The following is a 25,544-nucleotide window of genomic DNA, read 5'->3' as shown; positions in this document are numbered from 1 at the left end:
TTGCCATTGGTTGTGAATTATAATGGTATGACGCGTATCATTTGTTTTATCAATTAATTATATTATTAAAATTTAATTTTTGTTATTATTTAGTATGATTCTAATTACATTGACAATAGAATAGTGTCTTACACTTTACGAGTATAATTGAACACAGCAATAATTTTCACCAAACTTTTAAAGACTGCCATCACAGAAAGTGCTAAGTCACTATAAAGTTGGGAAACAAAAATTTGCCGAATGTTGTATTTGCCCAAACCGTATGTTAAAACAATAATTGTTTACACGAAAAAACTGGTCGTATAATATACTCGCGAATGAAAATTGTATATTCCCCGAATGTGGTATCCTGTGATTCCACCTGATGAATATTTTGTATACCCCCTCCCAATGAACACCGTGGTGACCAATGGGGACAACACCGTCGCATCGGTGGTTTCGATCTTTGTCACACGTAGGAACTCTTCGATCCACACACCTGAGGTGACAAAGGAGTCCCATTGTCTGTGATATACAACGACAGCCGATAACGATAAATATAATATAGTTTGGTAAATAATGTAACTTTGTGATCGTTTAGTTGTAATTCGTATAGTATGTTATTTTTACATATATATTGATCTATTCGCTTCAACGATAAAGTTTATTAGCGTATAGCGTATTAAATTTTTTTTTTTAAATTAAAATTTCTATTCCTTTGAATGTATTATTTATAAATATTAACATAATTGAAATTCCGCAAGTGTATTAGCTGTCATCGGCGGCGTAATTGAACTGGCTGATTTTTTTTTTAGATAAATTCATAATATTTTCAGAACCATTCCAGAACGAAAGAAAATGTTAGGAAAATCCCCAGGAAAATTCGGAAATCTGGATGGTGAAAATACACCAGTGCCACCTTGATTTCCAGTAAAATATAAAAGCTTACTTTTCCACAAAATGACAAAACATATGAACTTGAAATTTGGAATTGTGGTTTCTCTAATGCTCTATATGTGCAATAAGAAAAGATTTCTGGACCGTTTTCAATAGAAAGTTATACCAATAAATTCCTCGATACTTGGAGTGTTTATTTTTTAAAACTCTATAAGTAGCTAAATGGTTTAGCTCTGCGCTTATACATTTGTCACATTAATTATAATTAGGAGAAATATGACACATATTTTTTTTTACAAAATTATTTATAAAAATAACTTATCTTTGGCACGGGAAACGCCAGGTGGGACAGTTAGTTTATAGTATAATAATAATAATTATTATTATTATGGTGTTTTAAATATGTTATTACTGTGTTAGTTGCTTCATTTGGATGTGGGGGAGTAGCTGCAGCCCTATATGTGTAATAAGATAGGATTTCTGGACCGTTTTCAATAAAAAGTTATGATCGGATTGTAAAATTTTAAAAATCTATATTTCACCGCGCATAGTTTAATGCTAGTAGCTCATACCGAACGAAACCGTACTAAATTAAATATGTCATTCTACATTAGCCATCTTAATATAGGTATACAACTTCGTTGATGTTTTACTTAAAGTTCAATCTGACAAGCGCACATTAAATTGAGGAGTAAAGCGTTCAAAAAAAAAAAAAGAGAGTTTATAAAAGAGAACAGACGACAGCAAAGATTGAACAAAATGAAATAAGACAGTTTGATTTCGTTAAATCATTAACGTTTTGGGTTTTTGCCAACTCGTTCAAAACATATTATTTTTAAATTTCGACAAACCCGTTCATCGGAAAAAAATGTATTTAAAAATCAACGAATAAAACTATATCACGCAAATCGATATTTTTCTTCTACAAGGAATAACTAACTAAAATGCTTATATTATGCAAATCCAGTGTCGGCTACTTTCTGCAATGGTTATGTCACCAAACGCGATAGGTTTGATATAATTAATAATTATTAGTGGATTCAAAAACGTTTTAACATGAATATGGTTTTGGACTGGGTACAGATAATATGTTTATTTTTTAAACGACTTTGCTTAACGATTTGTTTATCATATAATTCCCACTATAGGTATATAATGATATGATGCACAATTATAATGGCTACTTATCAACACATAATATACTTTATGATTCACAATGGAAAATGCAGAGTAGCGTGCTACGTTAGTCATTTGGATATAACTCGATTAAAATTTCGAAATACAAATTAATTATTATATGGCGTGTGTACATTACACGAGTGTTGTCATAGCAGTGGATGGCCTCTCCACACGATATAGTCGCCAAGGTGCAAACAAACTTTGACATAATTTATGCATATTATATAAGTAGGTACTCTGGTACTCTAAATTATTGTGCAACGCAAATAAACATTTTACTAAATATTGACGTAATTTTTGTTACTGTGCGTGCTGCGTGTTATCACATGATACCATAATATACCATACGTCCATACACCTACCCCAATGTAATACCGCGGCAACGGTAATGCACGTGCATAAAAATGCAGTTAAAATACGTAACTACTAATTAGGTAAACTAAAAATATTCGCGTATTGTTGAATGATTAATGTATGTACAAATAAAAAAACGAATAGGTAGTATAGGTACCTAACGGTTTATTTCGTCGTTGGCTAAAAATTAAAATAAACAGACAAACGCGCGACCATGAAGACTGCCGGACTCGTGTATTGGTTTCATCTTACAATTTCCAAAATATTCATTGGTCGATTTAAAATAGCAGTTTATTGCAGTTTATTCTATCCATATATTGTTCAAATCGATTGCGCGTTAGATAAGTAAATAAAATAGAATTTCACGACCGCGAGTTTTCGGCTCATTCGAAATAGCCATGGTAATTATATTGATGACGGTGACCACATATGACAAAACAATATGTTAAAAACCCTATAAGTAAGTTGTATATTTCAGCGTTTCTGTTGTTCCGGCGATTGGTATAACAGAATAATTGCTTATGTGAAAATCCTGCAAATGCTACTGTCAGTAGTCATGTCACCAAATGTGGTAGATTTGATACAAATATTATTAGTCGATTCAAAATATTTTTTTAACATAAAATTCTACTAGTAGATATTTGACGGAAATTTCAGAACCGCAAGTAGTGCATGATTCGGGCTCTAACTTATCCACGAGATGTTTGTGGGTATACCAAGTGTATCTTATCCTTAGTCGCGTCAGTATTACATCCTGTTCTCTGGTTAAATTTAGTGGGTTAATCTATATATCCGTGCGGTATGTTCTATTTCCCTTAATCTGTCGTCTCTCGGTAAGTGCAATAATTCCTTTGAGGTCGTCTTTGGAAAAAAATTGAAGAGTTTAAATGCTTTGGTCAGTCGTTGCTGATATTATTTGTTATTTACACACATAATATATTCTATTTTTGATGATTTTTGAAATTAACTACTAGGTACGGTATTTATATTTGGATTTTAGATTGTTAACCAACAGTGACTCAACTATCAGTCGTTAGTCGCTGTTACTTTTTCGCCGTTATTCGTTACACCGTTTTATTTTAGTATAAAGATATTACAGCATAAGTAAACTAACTTTTATTTTGTGTCTATGGCGCGGCCGTAAGCGATAGAAAATTGTGAACATTTTATCAGTGTGAGGAAAATAATTGGAAAATGCTGGGTCAAATGTTACCTGAAAAGTTAATTTTGATATATTTTTATGGTACTTTTAAACAATTTTATATAGTTCTTAAGGACAAAAACGACAATATTGTATTGAAATATTTTACGAAAATATTAGGAAATGAGGATCTATTTAGTTGGTAAGTTCATATAAACGGCAACGTACAACGTATTAAGTATTTCTATGCTTAATCGTATCGTATTTTGTTGTTATTTTTTAGATTCCTATTGTTTGATTATATTTGTGCTCAATCGGGTCGTGAAAAAATATGAACCATGATCGATCGGGTTGCAGTCTGCAACTTGTGTTTTCGATTAATTGAAATCCGTGCGAACGTGGTTGATTGGCACGGTAATAAATGTTAAAATGTTATATAAACCGAAAATTCACTTCGACGATGTTCGGAAAACTATAATATAAGGTACTGCAGACTACAAGCGCCGCCGTCGATGCACGTCACGAAATTTGTTTTACAATTCACTCCCGGAAAGGACAAAATAAAAATAAATAATTAACTGCGAGTATAATAACATAAACACACGATAAAATGGATCGAAATGGTGCTGTGAGAAGGGTAGGTAATTACTAATTATTATTATTGGTCGGGTGACACGTAAAAACTTTGCTGGAGTGGTTCGAGTCCGCGGACAATGTCAATAGGTGTACTGTATATAGTATATAATTTAAGTATGCGTGTCGGACTTAAGCGGCAAAGTTTGACTCCCGCAAGGTTCCGCTTTCGGAATTACTTTCTAAACTTTAATTAATAACCCTGGCCACCACAACCACCACCGACACTATATACACTACGACTATATACCATATCAAACTATATTATGTATTTATATACCGAATCTGTACCACTAAGGCGGGGGGTTGCTATAACGGCGAGTTGACGACCTATACATATATATGGATTTCATATAAATCATGTTTGGCACGTGGAACGACGGCGGAAGCGATGTGCTGCAGGCGGCGGCAGGGTGTCGGACTTCTGGGGAAAAGGGTTTACAATCGGCCGAACATTATAATAAATTTCGGGTTTTAATAAATGCGAGAGAGAGGTGGTGTGGCATGAAAGTTATTGGAAGGAGACCAAGAATGGCGCCATATTTTACTAAAGAACGTCAATCGCAGGTGTCGGAGAGCGGAGGGGTGTATGCGCGTGTAACAGACGTGCTGGCTTCAATTTGCCTTATATAATAATAATATTTTGCTTTTTTTTATTATTATTATTTTTTTTTTCCTTATTACAAAACTTGACACTTAATTTTCGTTCGCAGCGCCGGTTTTACAACTTACACTCACTTAATATCTCGAATTGTATATATATATATATGTATATCGCGAGCTGCAGCGCAGCTATTCCGCGTTTTTATGCAATTGACGGCGGCCTCTGCTAAAGTGTAATAATATTATATATAATAATAATTCTGTACGTGAACTGCTATGGCTGTACAGCGTGTTTCTATATATTTTTTAGCTGCACGTTTTTCGGAGGGAAATTCAAAGAATTATGCGAAATCGTTTAACACACTGCAGCAACAATATCAAAATATTATATGCTTTATTCTCCATCGCCAACAATAATAAATCCTATACGATATTATTATGCATTAATATTAAGATGTAATAGTTGCAGCAGTTCGCACTCTGTGTACGATGGTATTAAAAATAAATAAAAATCCGTTTCACGTCGGTTTACGCACTGAGAGTAAATAACATAATATTAAATCGTTTTTTTATTTCTATATTATAGACAATATTCAACTCGAAAATCGCATCGATTCTTTTAGAATTATTATGTATATGTATTATGTTATATGTATACGTCATATTTCCGTTGCTATAGTATATACAGGGTGATTCGCTGAGCAGTGGCGGATTTAAAGGGAGACAGAAGGACTGACCCATCTAGGTCAATACTTTGGGCCGTTTTTAAATATTTGTGTCGTAAAACTTGGAAAAAGACAATGCCGTTTTTCGCAATTGTTTACCATAAAATTCAAATTCAGAACATCCATATACGGACTGTAATTTACAGTGACTTCCCGATAGTGAAGGAAATTCGATACCGATACCTACTATACTTACGGTGGTGTATCAGTTTTTTTTCAATTGATTTCATAACGATATCAATATTTTTTGTTATTTTTTTTAATTAATATAACTTAAAACTCAATTTAAATAAATATTAAAATACATTTAAATTTAATCAAGTCGAGAAAGCTCGCACCTTGCGACCGTGCTATATTCCCGGTTTTCATACGTATTTTCATTTAAAGCAATAAACTATGATTTCAAAAATAATTTTAAAAAAAAATTGGTTACCTTAATAATTTGGTAGTATAATTTGAATAGTATATGAATGTATATTAAATACTACAATAGCTGGTAGGTAGTAAAAAAGTAATTTATCTTATCTTAATATAAACCGTAACCAAACATCTTGATAGTTAATACAAACAACAATCGTAACTAAGTACCTATAGAGTGAATACGAACAATAGTGAACAAATAAATATCTGAATATCAACAATCGTAAGTCGTAACTATGTACTGGTAACTATCTAGTGACTACTAACAGACGAACGAGGACATAAGTGTTTTAAACTTATGTTTAGAAACCTATTACTATTAGATTTTTACCAGGGCTTGAAATCGATTTCAAAATAGATTTTAAATATCGATCCAAATTGTTAAAAATCATCTAAGACATCAAAAGTGATATAAAAATCAAATATTTATTTCAATGCCATTGAAAATATTATTTTTATTATGTTCAAAATCATAAAACAATCAAATCAATATTAAGCGACAATATAAAAATCATAAAATCAATGCATTATTTTAAATTTAAACCAGGAAAAACAATTAATATCGATGTGAAATTAAAATTGTTCATTCTGATTTAAACATTAATTTATCAGAGTATATGAGTACAGCCGTACAGGGTATTAAATTAATTCTAAGTTAAAAATGAGAAAAAGGTTTTATATAAATAATATATTTATGTACGACGATGTAACCTATAACATACCTAACATAATATATAATATTATTATATACGTGAATATATTTTTTTATCCCCATTTGTATACTCGGACCTTTTCGACAAGCTCATGACCACACCAATGCATTATTCAAATACTATGATCCTCTTTATTTAACAGTTCGGGTTCAATAAGCAATAGCCTATGAATTTATTGGTTTGAATAAAATCCAATGTTAAAAACGAGAAATTAAGTACATACCTACCTATAATATAAGTGTTGCAAGATTTACACAATAATGAGTGTTATTTATGCACTCTACACGAGTATACATTTCTATAAGGTGGATTCAGTGCTTTACGAGTTTCATACATAAATATAATATAATAATAAAAACGTGAGAAAGTGTGTGAGCCCACCATTACACTTTGGGGAAGTAAAACTTCTTTCATAAGTAATTGGCCCCGTGAAGTTATAAGTGAATTAGGGAGAGAGTGAGAAAAATCAATACAATAAAAAAATAATATGTAATTTACGTTAGACATTTTTGTTTATTGATGGTTGCTATGGACATATATAAATAAATAAACAAACGTGTCGTTTCATTTTTCGTTACGATCTTTTTTCTACACACACACCTCAAGTAAGAAGTATTACTTCAAAAACTGTATTTATAATATACAGAGTGATTCACCAAGCTCGCTCACCGCCTTATTTGGCTTTAATAATGTGGTTCTTAAAAATCTGATTTTTGGAATTTTTTGATATATTTAATGACAATAATATTTTCAAATTCTTGATACTGTTTGTATCACTTATTAAGGAGTAATACAATGCGACGATACAAATACTTCTGTTTTTCAAATGAGAACCCCCCCGCCCCCTTGTTTTACTGTAGATTATTAAGAGGATATTTTTTTTAAAATATTGATTTACCCAATTAAAAATTTGGACGAGTAGTTTCTCAGTTTTTAAAATTTTATTCTAAAGGTATTAGTGTTTAAAAGTGGTTTTACAAAAGTATAAAACAGATGCAATAATGGATCTAGTCGTATTTATTATACTTGGGCCATTTTTATAAATTATTAATGTAGATAAATTAATATTAATTACCAACATTTTTTAATCACCTGCAGCTAGCCCCCATATTTTTAAAACAAATTATTATGGATCTATTAATATTCTATTACTTCACAATGCTAAATTAATAAAAAATTACTAGTTTGAATTATGATTCTGCAACGTAAAATTGTTCATAAAAATTATCCGGTAAGTTGATTACATTCAAAAAGAGAGTGAGGATTCTCATTGGAAAAATACAATTTTGAGTCGCAACAGGACACTACTTAGGAACTACAAAAAAGTTCAAGAATTTAATAAAATGGTCTATGAGTATATTTAAAAATTACAAAAATCAGAATTTTAATGAACTCATTATTAAAGAAAAAACAATAGGGGTATCCATCCTTGGTGAATCACCCTACATAAAACCTATATAAATAACGTGTAATAGAAAGACCAGACAAATTGATTAACTTTTGTTCTAATCAATATTATTATTTTTTTTTTACATAATTTACAGATTTATTTACGTTAATACTTTAATACTGAAAAATAAAATATTTTAAACTTGATATTAACTTTTTTTGCAAAATTTAAAATAGCTAATTTATATACCTATCTTTTTATTAAAAATTTGTTTAATGTTTATGAACAATTTTAAACTAATTTTTTACTTGTGAAAATTTAAATATTTTTTTGAAAAGTTATTCAAAATAGATTTAAATCATATAAAAAATTTTTATTTTCAGTATTTACCTACCTATTGAAAAATTAACATATTAAATATGAAGCAGGATTCCATTTATAATTAATTTTTAAAACGTAACTATCCTAAAATTTAAATCAAAAATATAATAATTATAGGTACACTACGTGAAATGTGACAAGATCACAGAGCTTAACGATCGCCGATTTCACCAATAGCTGATTGTGACAAAAGCTATATAATATGCGAGTGCAGCTGTATAGCACATACCTAACCTATAAATTATATATTTTAACGTAGGTACATGTACTACAGCTGTGTACACCATAACCTTAAAAAAATTTTATATCCTCTCTGTATGAAACTTATAATAATAACAATACTGCGGGGGGCAGTAACAAAACGCAAGATAAACTCGAAAGTGTGTACTTACGAATGTGAATTCTGAATGCGGATTCCTTGTTATTGTTGTTATTTATCGCCGGATCGTCTGCGAGAATACCGGAATCCCGTTGTTCGATCGCTTCTTCCTTAATCATTTTTGGTTCCATCGACTGAAACAATATTTTAAACACGAATAGTAAATTAATACCTAATTATTATTGCATCGATAGATTTTTGATCTGGGAGTTACAGAACTCGCTGCAGAATTGGAAAAATATGATCGAGTCGAGTAACACCCCTAAAAAAAAAAAGGTTTAAATCCTTTAATTAGAATAACCTATACGACGCGACGTGTAGGATTTAGTAAATTATTTAATTGCAAACCACCTGTTGTAAATTAATATATACGAACCGCACGAATACAATTGACGACGGCCCACAAGTAACTGCAGGTAAGCTATTCCGACACCACAACCTAATCAGCTTAAACGTAGGTTCGCATATTGTTATATTATACTACACATTTGGTATACAATAACATACGAGTTATCTATTTATATATTTTTATTTTTGAGAAATATTAATAAACTTTTTTTTTAAAACAATTTATTATTTATTCTAGCTAAAATAATCGTAGGTGAAATACTAAAAGTTCTATAATATATATTATAATAATATATAATAACCAAATAATATTACAATATTTATTTAGGTATATACAAGCTATTGTTTAAAGTTGTATGTATAGTTTTATATACTTAGGTATATTTTATCAAATTACGATTTTTCACGAAAATCCGTGCATATTATTACAATGTCAAGTGAAACATTGGGAAAAAATAACTTATAAAATAACTTTATAGAGGTTATAGGTATATTATGTACTATGGAGACTACAACACGATATTTCGATCGTTTGACAATATATTATTTATTTTACTTAAAATAATCGTAGGTGAACAACTAAAAGTTCTATATAATAAATAATTTAAGATGGGGTGTTTACGTAAAAAAATATTGGTAAATTTACCAATAATGTGGTAAAAATGGTAAAATAACGTAAATCATAGATCCATTGATATTTTTTACTATTAGAAATTACTAAATACGATTTGTATTAGGTACTAATGTTGTAAACCTACTTGTTAAATCTAGTCCTTTCTAATAATAACAAAAATTAACAAGAAATTTAAAAAATATATATCTAAAATATCTATTGTTCTGTATTAGACATTAGTAATTAGATCACATTTTTATGAAATATGAATATTTAATTATTCATATTACAATTAATAAATAATTTAAATTAAATTAAACTATCAAAATTTACATAACCATTTTTTTCTTTTTAAGTCAAAACATTTATATTTAGACTTATTTTTTGTATTAATAATAGTATATTATGAATATTACATTATCTGCCTTCTTGGTATCTGCCTATACAATTTTTCCTAATTTTTCGGAAACTGGTAATTGCCAATTGGTAATTGGCAAAATTATGTTTATCGATACACTAGAGTCTAGAGGCTAGAAGTCGAAAATAAGTCTTAAAATAGAAATATCAAATAGTCATTACAACACTTACGCTCGACAGCTGATAATATTATATAACGATTGACGTTCGACCGTATACAGTGTCGAAAAAATAGAAAATATAATTAGTAATTATTGTAATATTATCAGTTGATAAAAAGGATGTCGCTTTACGATTCAGACTAGGCGTTTTTGATTTCATTCGATTAGAGGGGCCACACAAATTTTTTTTTGGTAAACAAAAATTGGTAAAATTTACGGTAATTTTTTTTACCTGTAAAAATTTACCGGATAAATGTACAGCACTGTATTATTAATTATTATTAATAATAGACATTAAGTTAACAAAATAAAATGTTACAATTTATTTAATCTATTATTTAATGTTTTATAGAGAATTTAATATTTATTGAATGACGATTTTTCACGAAAACCCGTGCATATTATTATGATGTCAAATGGACGTATAAAATAACTTTATAGAGGTATGCTTCTAGGTACCTATAAGCTGTATATATTGTATAATAATATGAACGTCTGTTATACGATCAAAGCATACTATTATCGAAACTGCAACACGGTGTTTCAATCATATATGAAAATCCAATTAACGTTCACCAGAAAAGCGTGTCAACCTCAGATAAAATATTTTTATTTTTTAAATGTTGTTATATATTACAATTCAATTTATGGTAAATATAGTGTGCTATATGTGTAATGTGTGTACATATATATATATAATACTGTACCACCACTACATACTATAGTTCTGTGTGTATAGAATATCGATTACTCTATTAAAACCAGTAATAAATAAATTTGAATAAACGTGATATTTCAAACTTTTTTAATAATAATATTATGGTAAAACCTATTTTATAATTAAAGGCCGTGAGTAGAAGTAATAATTTTTAATGATATATTTTATTTCTATGTTGGATGGTTTCTCCCTATAATAAGCTATGTAGTTAAGCAACTACAGAGTCAAAAGTACCCGAAGAGTTGGTGGAAAAATATTAATTTGATAGTCTTATGTACATAACAAAAATTTGTCTAGAATGCCAGGAATTAAAAAAAATACGAAAACCTTATCAATACCTCGAAAAAGTCCTTGATGAAGGACATCAGCGCGAAAATCCTAGTTTTTCTAATCATATTGAATGTTGTAAAAAACATTTGACTATTATTATTAACCCGTGTATTATATAAATGCTTAGATCATAATATACAATAGGTAATATGTTATAAGTAGAAACACTTGTAAACACTTCTACATTTTAGATTTGAATTTTCATGATACACACATGACTACGCATCCTGGTTTATACAAACTATGCTGACTACTTAAACAAAATCATATGAAATACGTAAAAATACTAAGAAGTATTAAGTCACAAGAGATATTAGTATTACTAAACACAACATGCAGAACATATTGTACATAATATAGGCATAGGTGAAACTAGAAAATTTCATTAGGACAGGTGAAATGATAAATATGAAAATGCAATTATACAAAAATATATGTTAATTATTTAAATTTTAAATTGTATTAAGTCAATATACGTTATCCGGACAGTATTAGCTGGTCACTAGTCAGACCGTAATCTGACTGGCCTGATCCATAATTTCGCCTATGCATGTACCTATACTGTACCTCACGAGTCACAACTCTATGTAACTATATTTTGAATTATTGACACACGCGTGCGCGTATACAAGAGTGATATCCTCATCGAATTTCACTCATACTAATAGGTAATTGTTTTCTACTAACACTTTATAGATCTCGGGCGGCTAGACGAGACTAAAAATCGCCTAAATGTCGCCCCTTAAACAGTAGCCGTAGCGAGGCCTCTTAAAAACGAGATCCGATGAAAAAGCTCGTCTTGGCGTCGTTTACTATACACGTAGGTATATAATACGTCTGAGGCGTACGAAGGGCGAACGAAACCACTCTTTCATTTTAAAAATCTATATTTTCAAGTTTTCATCTATACGGTTCACAATAATGTAAGATTTAATTTTTACAAAGTGTTCCGTGCGATTTATAGACGATTTTCTGACAAGCTGTCAACTTAATGTTTTTTGAGCTAAAATTGACAGCCGTAGCGAGGCCCCTTAATCGCACCGAGTCCGAAGATGTATTATGTCTATTTTACTGTATAATACGGCTAAAACGCTCGATGATTCTTAGCACCCTACTAGGAAATAAAACAATATTCGAAAAGACTGCAGCAGTAAGCACTATAGTCATTGCAATATTGCAGTATGGTTATCGGAATAAAAATCCCCAAGAAAAATAATCCCCAGACTACAATGTTACTCACAACCACATGCAAATGGTTGAACAAATATTTTTTAAACGTTAACTAGTACCTATCTATAATCACCACATTATTAATATTTAATTACAAATACGTATATATTCTATACTAGGTGATCCTGTGCACTTCGTCGCCCGTTAAATGTACCAACTTTATATGACTCAAACTTTGTTCAATTCGTTATTTAATATTCGGGGTATGGTGTTCAAAATTTATCTTAACTTTTCTGTTGCCTGGAATAAAAACCATGTGGTAGATCGCGGACCCAGTGCTGCTTGTACGTAAGTGTATGATTTAAGTCTAAAGTATTAAAGTTATACCAAGTTTATTTTGATATGACACGGTGGATTAATATAATCAATCAATACATAATCCTAACCTAATACATAACCGTACTAAAATCCGATGAATAAAAAAAACCTCTTCTTCCCAGAGCTCTGCACATAAACATACATTTATGGCCGGTAAAAAAATTGTGATTGTTCAACTCCTTTTTGGTATAACTCACTGCTGTAAGTGCAATTCAGCCACCCTGGTAGGCAATGTGTGAAAATTCGATTTGATGCATGCTTGTACCTGATCTGCCCGATTAACCAATAGCAACCATTTATAAACAAATATTTCCATCGTAAATCTCAAAATCCCTGTTTGAGCACTTCTATTAATAATTGGTCGTAGCGTGTTGTTATAAAGCTTTCCTCGATGAATGGCCTTTCCAACAAAAAAATAATTTTTCTATTCAAACCAGTAGTTTTCTGAGATTAGCGCGTTCAAACAAACTCTACAGCTTTATATATTAAAAAAGTGTAGATTATATTTTACTATATTATATCATTCAAAAAAAATATATATGATGATAATAGAATGTTGTTCAGCCATGTGGTTGTGAGTAATATTGTAGTCTGGGGATTTTTATTCCGCAATTCTCGGTAAAATTCGTATGGTGAATTTCATAACATTGTTATCGAATTATCGACACATGCGTGCGCGTATACGAGAGTGTTACCCTCGTCGAATTTCACTCACGCTAATCCCGGTCGGCTAGACGAGATTAGAAATCGCCTTAATGTCGCCCCTTAAAAAAGAGATCCGACGAAAAAGCTCGTGTTGGCGTCGTTCGCTATAATATACGTCCGAGACGTGCCTGCGGTGCATCCGTCCGGCACGCATTTTCGAGACACAATATATATATATATATTATAATGTATGTACTGTTTTATGTACATATTATATTGTATATATTATTATTATTATTATCATCGTCATTATACGGCGGCGGCGGCGGTGGCAGTATCGACCAAAGGCGGCGCGGAAAAGCTGCTCTCGGAGACCGCATTTTCTTGTGCCGATGTGTATTATTAGATAAACATTAACCAGCTGCGAGCAGCCGCCCCAACTCGGTCGTCGTGTGCTTATGTATGTGTGTGTGTGTGTGTGTGTGCTGTCGGCGGCAGTCGGAAATCGTCAGTATGGAAAAAAGGACACATGTTTTCTATCGACCGGCGGCGACTATATACACACAGCGGATAGAGGTCTTCCGCCGCCGCCTGCACGCTCCTCCGCAGCGGATTATTTCACGACGGCTGCGACGGTTCCACGAGTATCGGGTCGATACTTTTCGAATCGAACCGCCGTGATAATAATAATATTTAATGAATTCGGTAAATATAATAATATTATGATGTGCACGCCCCCCCCCCCCCCCCCGGACAACGAGTCGAACGCTGACCGCGGTGCCACGCAGGCACATATTTTGTAGTATTATAAAGTTACTAGCTGAATAACTCTAAAAAAAATTGTGATTAAGTAACTCCTTTTAGTTGTAATTCGCTGTGGCCCCGCTGTGCATGTTGAAGCAAAATCATATTATGATACTTATGGTTATGCGAACAGTACATTATATTATATTATCAGGTTCGCAGTCTACTTTAAATCGCACACACAGTGATGTGGGGGATAAAATATAGCCTATAGCTTTGTAGTTGATAAAAATGTTTGTACCTAAAACGTATTGAAATCATAGTTGATCATCCCGGATTTTTAGGGGTATTTAATATTTATACATAATATTATTAATACACTTTGGGGGTCATTTTATTTTAATTTATTTCATTTTATTTTTATTGTCAAATTGGCGTAATTGTACCTATTATAGCTTTGTGAAATAATTTTCATATTATGTAACCCGCAACCAAAGGCGACAATAATAAACAAAAAAGTTTCAATTTCAACCGTGAATCTTAAGATCCCTGTTTGACCACCTGTTTAAAATATAAATATCAGAAAATCCTTTCTTATTGCACATCTAGATAATTAGAGGAATCGCTATTCCAAATATCAAATTCGTACGTTTTGTATTTTAAAACAAATTGTGTATATTTAAATTGAATATTGCTTGATATATGGCGCCACTGTTGTATTCTTATAACCCTTTATCTTAATATCTGGTTCTGGCTGGGCAATGATGAATCAGACAGGACATCAGTCTATACATTTATATACACACAGCGGATAGAGAACTTCCGCCGACGCCGCCGCCGCCTGCATGCTCCTCCGCAACGGATTATTTCACGACGACTGCGACGGTTCTACGAGTACTTCAGGTCGATATTTTTCGGATCGAACAGCGATGATGATAATAATATTTAATGAATTCGATAAATGTAATAATATTATGATATTGGCCCCCCGGGCAATGAGTCAGACGCGGACCGCGGTGCAACGCAGGCACATATTTTATGATATTTTAAGCATCGTAAACGGTATAATTGTGGGCAAAGAACGAATTATGATATCATGGTAATACATGGTGAAAAGTACAAACACGCACGGATGAAGTCCACGTAAATTTATGAAATGTTATATATTACGCGCGCGTGTGTGTCAATAAAGCATTAGGTAATATGCGGTGAAGATATCAGCATTTTCAGATTATATTTTAACGAATTTTATCGAAATTACAGCAGATATCCACAATCCACCGCATCTCTGGGCTGAGCAACGAACCTTCGAACGAGCCAAGGACTACCAATGGTCCAGAATCATATCACAGGTATTTGAAAAATCAATTTTATAACCCGCACCCATCTATTTATAGTTGTACTTAAGTGATTAAAGAACACCAAGCAGAAGTTTATATAAAACTAAAGTCAAACCACAGTCAAAAAACTATGAATCGCAAATCTAAAGTCATCTCAAATACACAAACTTGGACTTTGTATAAAGAAAAACAAATAACCAGATTGGAATACTTGAATTCAGTAGGCTTCAAATTTCAAATTTAATTTTAAGATACTTTTTTTAATTAATTTAAAACAATACACAAAATTATAATTTTTTTGATTTTTACTGATTTTTATTACTTATTGATTTTTTTGAACTAATTTAAATATCGCTAATTTTAATATCACTGTAAATGCTTAGTTAAATATTAATAATAACTACGTTTTTATTAAATACCCTTTTTTTATATAAAATTGATATGGGTTATTTATTTTTGCGCTTTCGGGTAATATTTTGGGCCTATGGGCTACAATATACCTATATTGTATGCGTATCGACTCCTCCAGCTCTCCGAGGTTTAATCTCGGTCGGAGAAATCCTTTTTCGCCGCCTAACGGTTGGCCAAAAAACACGTGGTTCGGACGGATAGAAAGACGAAAAATATTAACCGCATTAAACTCTTATATTACAGTACTACAGTGTAATAAACATCCTACGATAGCTATAGATTCCCTGAGACTATGTGATTCCTCAGTATTTCCAAATGTACATCAACTACTTAAAATACTATGTACCTTACAGGTGTCCACCCGAAAGAACTTTTTCGTGTCTTAAAAAACTGAAAACATAATATTTAAGGAATACGATGGCTGAAGTAAAAATAAATAGTTATTTTTCGTCTTTAAGGTTAGTATAATTAACCATTTATGTATTTACTTCTCAGACTCGACCATTTAATGGATTAACATTATTATCGATTCATCGAGAAGTCCCTATTACGCCCGATGAAGTCATTGATATTATGTCACATAAATTTAGAAAAATAGACATCATATTGTAGATTAACACATTGTGTAGAAAAAATAAAATAATTTTTTTCATACAAAAATTAGTTAGTTTTTTGGGGTATATATATCCCCCTCCCCCCTAATGAAAATTCCTATTTACGCCACTGTAAGTACACAACTTGAAAATTACACGCGAGCACGAGACAGGAGAGAAATCATTAATATTCATCGTTCGCGCAAACGATAACAATAACTATGCTTATAATAACATATTATAACACGTATTATTATAGAATACAGGGTTCTATCAATATGTATTATATTATAATACTATTATAATAACTGTCCCACCTGACGATGCTCATGCCAAAATTATTATTATTATTATTATTATTATTATTGTTAACTGCGTAGTCCAGACATGTCAAACTCGAAAGTATTAACTGGGCCAAATATATTGAATAATTAGCTTACTAGCCGGCACCCATGCAAATTTATCGTTTAAAAACATTTTATACACATTTTTAATTTTGTTCATCACTTACAAATGTTACAATATTACTTATTCAAAATTACAGTTTATCAGGAGATGTGACAGAAAAGTACCTCTCACTAACATACGCAGTTGTTGGGAAATTATATAATTTTTTTTTTTTCAATTAATTGTTTATTAATATTGCTATACGTGGGCCATGAAGAGACATGCGATGGACGCGTGTTTGACATACCTGCAGTAGACAGTAACTGTAGTAGTATATATGGTAATGCAAGTCATTTTTATCTTATCGTTAGCCGAGAAAAAAATTCGTGTGTAAACTATTCTTTTGCTGCCTGTTTTTTTCCTCCCTATTTTAACCCAGGCTTAGGACTGGCCAAAAGACAAATGATATTGCGATAATAATCTTCTCCGTGATATAATCTTTCATTAAAAAAAAATTTAAGACAATCGGTCGAGTAGTTTCCGACAACATTAGCATCAAAGATTTCAATTTTCGGTTTTATATATTAGGATATTATTATTATTATAATAATAACATTATTAATGGGGACGGAGTGACGCTGAGCGGACTATGGCGTCGGTTGGGACGCTCAACGTCACCGGTTCGAAACCCGGCCACGGGCGGCACTTCTCTTAGGGCAGTCTCGGTGTATGGAGACTGGTGAGAGAGGCCGCCATCCCCCACCCGGGCACGGCAGATACCTACGGGTTCCCACTAGAAAATTCTGCCAAACTAACAAACACACGTGTTTAAACCTAGATTAGCCTCCCCCCACAGTAAAAAACCACCCAATGGCCTAAGTTTCCACGGGTTAATTAATAAAAAAAAATATATATAATTAATATTATGTGGCCAAAATGTTTAAAAAAAATACGTTTTATACAAAATTTATTATTTTCAAATTAAATTACGTCGTGCATATATTATACTGAGTGATTCTTTTATCATCGAATACCCATTATTTCAAAAAGTATAAACGTTTGTGAAAAATCATTTTTATATGGTTTCTAGTCGTTAAAAAACAATATTTTTAAAAAGTACCTTTATTTATTTATTTGTGTTTTGTCTTTTTCGAACCGCAACATACAGTTTTAATTTCACATTTCAAAAGCAGAATATTTAAAGTATTTCAATACATATAAAAATAAAATTTAGTATTAGTAGTTTATGAGTTATAAATATTTAGTTTAGATGAACGATACGCGGTTACCCCGAAAAATGATGATCTACCGCTCACCTATTCTTAAAATGCTTAGGTATAACTCATCCTAATTTCGATTCATATATTGTATCAAAATAGCCAGAAAAAAATGTCCGCTTTCGAAGATGAAATTAAACCGTATATGTTTTAATTCAAAAAAGTAAAAAACTTTAAAAAAAATGGTAAGGATAAATATTATGTAAAAAAAATATTTTCAAAAACATTAATACCTTTTGAATGACAAACACCTTGCGTTAAATTAATCTCCGGTGGTATTTTATCGGTGGAAATTCGGCCGAGTTCACATTTTACAACTAAAAAAGTGTAATCACAGGCCCAATAATTTAAATTTGTCCGTAAGACCTCAATACGGGTAACTAAGCTGCGTATAGTTATAACGTGTACCTCCTACACATTGTTTTTATTCTTTACAAAAACAAACAACTACAGTATAATAATATTATAATGCGATTATTTACAAAATACAACAAACCATTATAATTCCTTATCGTAGGGTTACATCCGAGTTTAAACAGACGGAGACATCACGGAGATATTATTATTATTATTACGCAACTGTCATTTTTCGCTGGTAATAATATTTTCTGCTCTAAAATAATGTATACATTTTTTTTTACACAATATAACATGCAAACAGAGTTAGGTATTACAAATTATTATATTAAACCACGAGTGAACACAGTCAACGTTATAGACCAGGGGTGGGCCACAACGAGGCTCGCGAGTCAGTATTGTGCGGTTCTAAATTATTTCTATAAATAAATAAAATATGTTTCTTCATTTGTTACAAAATGAAAAAAGTGTCTTCTTTTTATAAACATCTCTCATCAATGTTGCTCGCTTCGAATTAGTGTCATAAATTTGCGTATCCAAAAATTGAGATAAGTGGCCACCCGCCTGTTATAGACCATAATATTATTAAGAGGACGTGATACCCACATATGTTGTCTCCGTCTTACAAGTGCGTAACATAGCAAATTTTACGCTCAGCAGAACATGAGTAACTTCGTTAATTTAAATTTAGAGCGAATTGACTTCTTACAATATGCACCTATTTAGCACACCATTACTTTTTCAAAACTTACTAAAAAAATAGACTATCGTAAAAAAAAACCATACACTGACATGGATAATGTTCTTACCATTGAAATCTCATAATTTTGTCGATTTACTCTAGTTTTTAAACAAACGTGACCTGCTGAGTGTAAATTTGCTATGTTACACAATATTGTAAAACGGAGACAACAAATGCCCGTGTAGCATCTCCTCATAAGTATAACCATATTATAGTTTATAATAATCAACATTTTGTGTAACTTACACTTTAAAGTTTAAATTTAATTGTGTACAAATATAGGTATACCGAACTGCGCCGGATCAAGTTAAACTTCATAAAAAGCAGCGGCGTAGACAGGAATTTTCGTTGGGTATAATATATTCATTATTTCTAAGATAAATCACAGGGTAGTGCCTCCCTAGTACTAATATTATAGATAAAAAAAATGGGGAAGTGGGAACCGATCTGCTGTACAGTAGGTGTCTAGGTGGGCCGTTGTAACGGATGTGTTAAATTTGAATTCAAAGACACAAAATCATTGTATAGGTACGGAAAACCATTCTGAGCGAAGACGGTTTATCAGTCTATAATATTAGATACCAAATATATTTTGTGATATAATTTATTTTAATTTTAGGTAGGAATCAGTAATAGTGTACTACAGTAGGTTGAATTCATTTAGGGTGAAAAAATTGCATTTAAAAATTTCGTTATGAGTATAAAATGTAATAATAATATACCTACTTTAAAAATTTAAAGAGACCATAATTCATTAGTAATATTTTAAAATTAAAACAAGATAACTAAAATAGTTATTCTTTGTTTAAATATCTAATTTCCACCTAACTTAAACTCAACATTTCTGTAAAAAAAAACTGTGCTTATATATTTTGATATTATATTATATGTATTATAACACACGATGTCTCAAAAATACTAATACACGTAAAAAGTTAATAAAAAATTAAATAAGTTTTTATATACGTTTGGGAAGACAAATTCTAAATTCTAAAATCAAATATTTAAAACAATAATTCATCTATCTACGTATTCGACCTATAATTGCTAACACCCTGGGATGATTAATCGAGAAATAATGTTTTCGCGTTGTTCAAATACATACACACGTTGTAAAAACAAACAAAGAAACCTCATACAAATATTAAATTATCTTTACATTAATTCGCCAGTTACACTATCGTGCTGCCAAAAACATACATTACAATAATATGATAATATAATATGATACACATTACACACTACACCAAATAAAGGAAATAATAATATTAATGATTTACGATATATTATTATTTATATTTGCTCATGATCGAGTTCTATGACTCGACACGCTACATCATTAGGCCCAAATAACCGATTTTGCAGTACCTACGAGCATTTACTGAGGTGGGTAACTGTTTGATAGGTATAGGAATGGTGTTATTATCGGTACACCGGTATCTGGTATTTTCAAATACCGATATATCATGTTGTGGCGTAACACACAAACCTGGATGCCACCGAAATATAAAAAATGTACTACTAAAATTTGTCTTTGGTAAAACATAACCTTGGTGATATATAAGACACTCTGCTTTATTTTATTATTTTAAAAAACAGTTTAAAGAAATAGTTTTTCATTAAAATATTGTTATGTTACAGCTGATTAAAAATAAAATTATATTTTTCATTACAGTTCACTATAAATTCGCCTCCCACTCTGACGATGGTTCTTAATCACGTCACCGATACCATAGTCGGTTAATTATCGCAGTCATTATACAGAAAATATAGTTACAAGATAACTATATACATACCAGTAGTATATATATTGTTAAGGAACTATCATGACGAAAATAACCGTTTTTAGCATTATTTTTAGGCCACGAAATAAATATTATTTACATATTTAATATTTGATTATGTTTAGATGTAGATTAATATTGAGAAATCTGAAATACTGTTCTGGATAGTGTTGGACAAAAAAAATATGTGATTGGCATTGGCAGATAATTTAAGTGTATATACCTACCTATTTTATAACTATATATTATAAACTATTTTACGTGGTTACGTCGAAATGTGTCCTCATATTATATATTTACTGCAAGTCTATAACTATATAGGTAAGTGAAACGTCTTAATATTATTCGCTAAAAAAGCATAAATTAACAAACATCGTACTAAACCAACATATTATATTATATCAAACGGACTTTAAAGCAATCCTTCTAATCATAAAGGTCCCCACACACTGCAGTGGTGGTGGTGGTTGTGGCGGCGGTGATATATAATCTGAGCTAACCATTTATTTGATATAACAATATTAGCAGTATAAACATGGATATTGACAGTAGAGTTTGTGATAGTAAAATTATTTTAAATAAGTGTAGGTGCCTAAATATGCAAGGATGTGAATGGAATGCAAAAATACAAATTCTCTCGGCGAGTATAAACAATAATAATATTATGCGCAGAGAACTTCGTCGTGCAGGTTATACTTGCAACAGTGGTGCGTAGTATATTTTCGAAAAATAAGCTTTTAAATATACGTATAGTAGAAGGAAGTAATAATAATATCGCGGACATCATGACGAAGTATCGTCTATGACGGAATTGGTAAGTATTACAGAGGGAGCGTACGGGGTGATCCATTTAAAGTTAGACGCTCGTCATTTAAGAAAACACTGATTTTTATTAAAATATTCCATTAACATAATTTTAAATCGTTACAATACGCAACATTTTTTCCTGTTTTTTTTAAATTTTTTTTTTATTTTTTACACTTTTGAATTACTATATGCATCTTTAATTTCATACTTCAAAGTAGAATATTAATCGTCGTACCTATTTCGATCTATAAAAATCAAATTTCGGATAAGCAGTTTACTATAATTTATAATCATCAAATATATATAAGTATTTTAAAATGTAGATAAGTGGACCGACATTTGGCGGGGTACCTCTGTACCATTCCACTCCGCTCATCAAAACGATATACTTATGGTTATAACTCTTCAGAAATTTGATTTTTATATACCGTGATCCTACTCCAGACAAAATATATTCATAAAAAGAATGTTGTTTTTTATGACTTAAAATTATTTTTCAAAAACTCTAGGTTTTGATGCTTTTGAAATAACGAGTGTCTCATGTTAAATGGATCATACGGCATATATTTAAAGGTAATCTCTGCAGTTTACTCGGCTCCAAGCCGTAGAAGATAAAAGCTATACTGCATGACACGGAACCATCACAATAACTCACTGGTTCTTATAGGTTCTCGTCCTACTTCCGACACTACGAGAGACACGGAAACAAAAAAAAAAAAAAAAAATACATTTTTAAAATAGATCTCACTTGCTGGTGCGCGTTGCAGTAATTTTTGTCCATCGCGTAGGAATCGAACTTTTGAAAACCGCTGGCCCTCATGGTGGAGCTGTGATACATATATTACAATATTTATAACGATAAATACTCGATTGTATTTGTATATACGATAATATGGAAATATCGATGGTACGCGCTAGTGCCCAGCTGCAGTGTGACGAAAATTTGATAAATATTATGTGACGACGACGACGGTCGGCGGGCGGACTGCAACTGCACTTCTCGTCGGAAACGAAAACCGATGACTACAATTGCGTATTGTAACCTAGGTAGGCGCTTATACTTACTTTTGGCGTGCGTAAAAAGACCAGTGGCCCCCGAGTTTGATCAATTGGCGCTCTTGCACAGGTAACAGCGGTATATACCGCGCGGCACAGCACGTGCTGCGTTCGTTTCTTCCGCCCCCCTCCCCCACCGCACAACCGTCGTCCGACACTTGTTACAATAACATCGCGCGCGGCGCGGACACCTGTTCAAACGCCTTGCGCGTTAAATTAACATCAAACATTGCGTGTGGCAACGCGCGCTCCGCGGTATCCGGCGAAACCCACCCACCCACACAACCCAACAACCGCCCACCGGAACAAAATATTGCACCCACGTGTGATAATAATAATACAAATAAGTATACGGTTATTATAATATAGATGACTTACGGGTCGGTGGACGACGACGAGACGAGACGAGACGATAATAACGCGTGTGCTGCAGCGGTCGTCGCGGTGGGTTTCTCTCGCGGCGGAGTTGGTAGTGGCGCGGAGAGAGCAGTGCTCGTGACTACCGGCGTGCACGGTGTCGGGGCGCGCAATGCCGCCGCCGCGGCTGCTGTCCGTCCGCGGCGGCGGCGGCGACCCGCGGGACGCTGTCGCGCGCACCGCATATATGCGTACGATAAGTTTTGCCGCGCGCCGCGCGCCGACGCGGACAGGACGTGTACGCCACGCGTATATTATTTTATATTAACAGCGGCGAAATAATTTTCCACCCACCCTACGGCGGCGGCGGTCTGCACCCTCTTTCGCACTAACCCTCTCACCCTATCCCACCCCCACCTCTCTCGAAAACGGCAGCCGGTCCAGACGTAGACACGTTGTAGTATATATATATATATTATATCAGTATATACCTCTGCCATTGACATTGTTAATTAAAACCGCGGGATTTTATCAAAACTACCACCACCACCACTACCAGCAGCACTACTACTACTACCACTACCACTACTGCGGTATACGCCAGTGTGTGTGTGTACGTAACCCAACCGCTGCAGCCTGCCGAGCAACTGATATACGCATATTGTGTACGACGTACGCGATGAGAGAAGTACATAGCGCTGGGAAAGCGCTTATCACAGACGTCACATGCACGATCAAGCCAGCTCTACCCGCCGCCGCCGGCCACCGAACGTCGTCACGTCGTCGTCGTAGTTCGTATATAATATTAATATTATTATTATTATTATTATTATTATTATTAATATTGTGTACAGTGCTCGTGTTATATTATTATTGTGTGACTGGTGGCCTGCTGCAGACCGGTTATAATGTTATATTATTATGATTTGTTGAAGACGACAATATATTATTTTACCTGATTATAGGTCGGACCTATCTACCGATAAATCCCATATTATATATAGCTATATTTGAGCGGACATAGTCGAATATTGCACATTTTCTAAATTAATATCTAAATTAAATTGCAAGAAGATTGCACTAGGGTTAAAAAAAAAGGAAATGGTAAAACCTATACACGAATAGGGTCTTCAACAAAATAATGTTCAAAAAAATAAACTCATTGCTTAATTTAAACGTTTTGAAAACGAACAAGTATAAGTATTGCTCAGTATCAGTATCAGTATCAGAAAAAATATTGCTTAAGCCAGTTTTGACAAAAAAAAAGTTTGCGACAGTAACTGAAAGCAATTATTCTTAAGATAGGTCTCGATTAACCTTAAAAACATGTAATACTTTTTCATTTCTTAAGTCAAAGTCTCGTTTATGAATCTTATTTGAGTCATAAGTATAGAAATACTTATTCTTTACCACCGACTATGAATATGGCCCTATAACTTCCCTTCCCACTTAAAATTTAATCATTGGCATACTAATTAATATTTTTTTATACTTTTTAATGTTATATGTATCAAGTTAGGTTATATGTATCATATACAGGGCTTGAATTTGAAAAAAAAATATTGTTTTACGTTATTTACAATCAAAATGTTATACAAATTTTGAGTTTATCGTTATTCAAAATTTAAACGTTATTCAACTTTTGTGTTTATCGTTATTCAGAATTAAAACGTTATACAATTTTTGCGTTTAACGTTATTCATAATTAAAAGTTAAAACGTTATACAATTTTTGTGTTTATCGTTATTTAAAATTTAAAAGCATTTAGATAGGTACCTGTTTTAAAAGTACACAGGCCGCAATTTAAAAGTATATGACTATGACCTTTTTTGGGGACATAATTTCCCTATTCTGAGTTTTAAGTAGGTATTGTGTAATTTTATTTATTTAATTAAATGGGTTAGATAACCCAATTACATATTATTTACAAAATATAGAGTACAGCGATACAGATTAAATTACAATATACATAGTTCGTAAAGAAATGGAAACAAAATAAATGATAAAACAGTATGATGATAATTAATCTTAAGTTATAAATAATAATGTATTATTGAATTTAATAAATTGCCTAGGCTCTAAGGACTTTATTATAAAATAATAAATATAAAAAAA

General features: G+C 32.1%; 1 protein-coding gene across 6 annotated transcripts in view; it reads right to left on the bottom strand.

The window, feature by feature from the left end:
* Window positions 1-25,544, bottom strand: part of LOC100574484 (protein CBFA2T3) — a 130,593-nt gene that overhangs the window by 71,006 nt on the left and 34,043 nt on the right. For 2 of the 6 annotated variants that reach the window (XM_029490415.1, XM_008182521.3), the window contains one exon: window positions 8,808-8,928. In XM_029490415.1, the coding sequence (XP_029346275.1) occupies window positions 8,808-8,925 (118 nt within the window). In that variant the 5' untranslated portion in view covers window positions 8,926-8,928. The other 4 variants (XM_029490414.1, XM_003242912.4, XM_016802549.2 and 1 more) reach the window with 4 other exon arrangements.

Source organism: Acyrthosiphon pisum, chromosome A2 (genome assembly GCF_005508785.2).
Source record: "Acyrthosiphon pisum isolate AL4f chromosome A2, pea_aphid_22Mar2018_4r6ur, whole genome shotgun sequence".
Classification (NCBI taxonomy): Eukaryota; Metazoa; Arthropoda; class Insecta; order Hemiptera; family Aphididae; genus Acyrthosiphon; species Acyrthosiphon pisum.
This window is presented reverse-complemented; position numbering and strand designations above follow the sequence as displayed.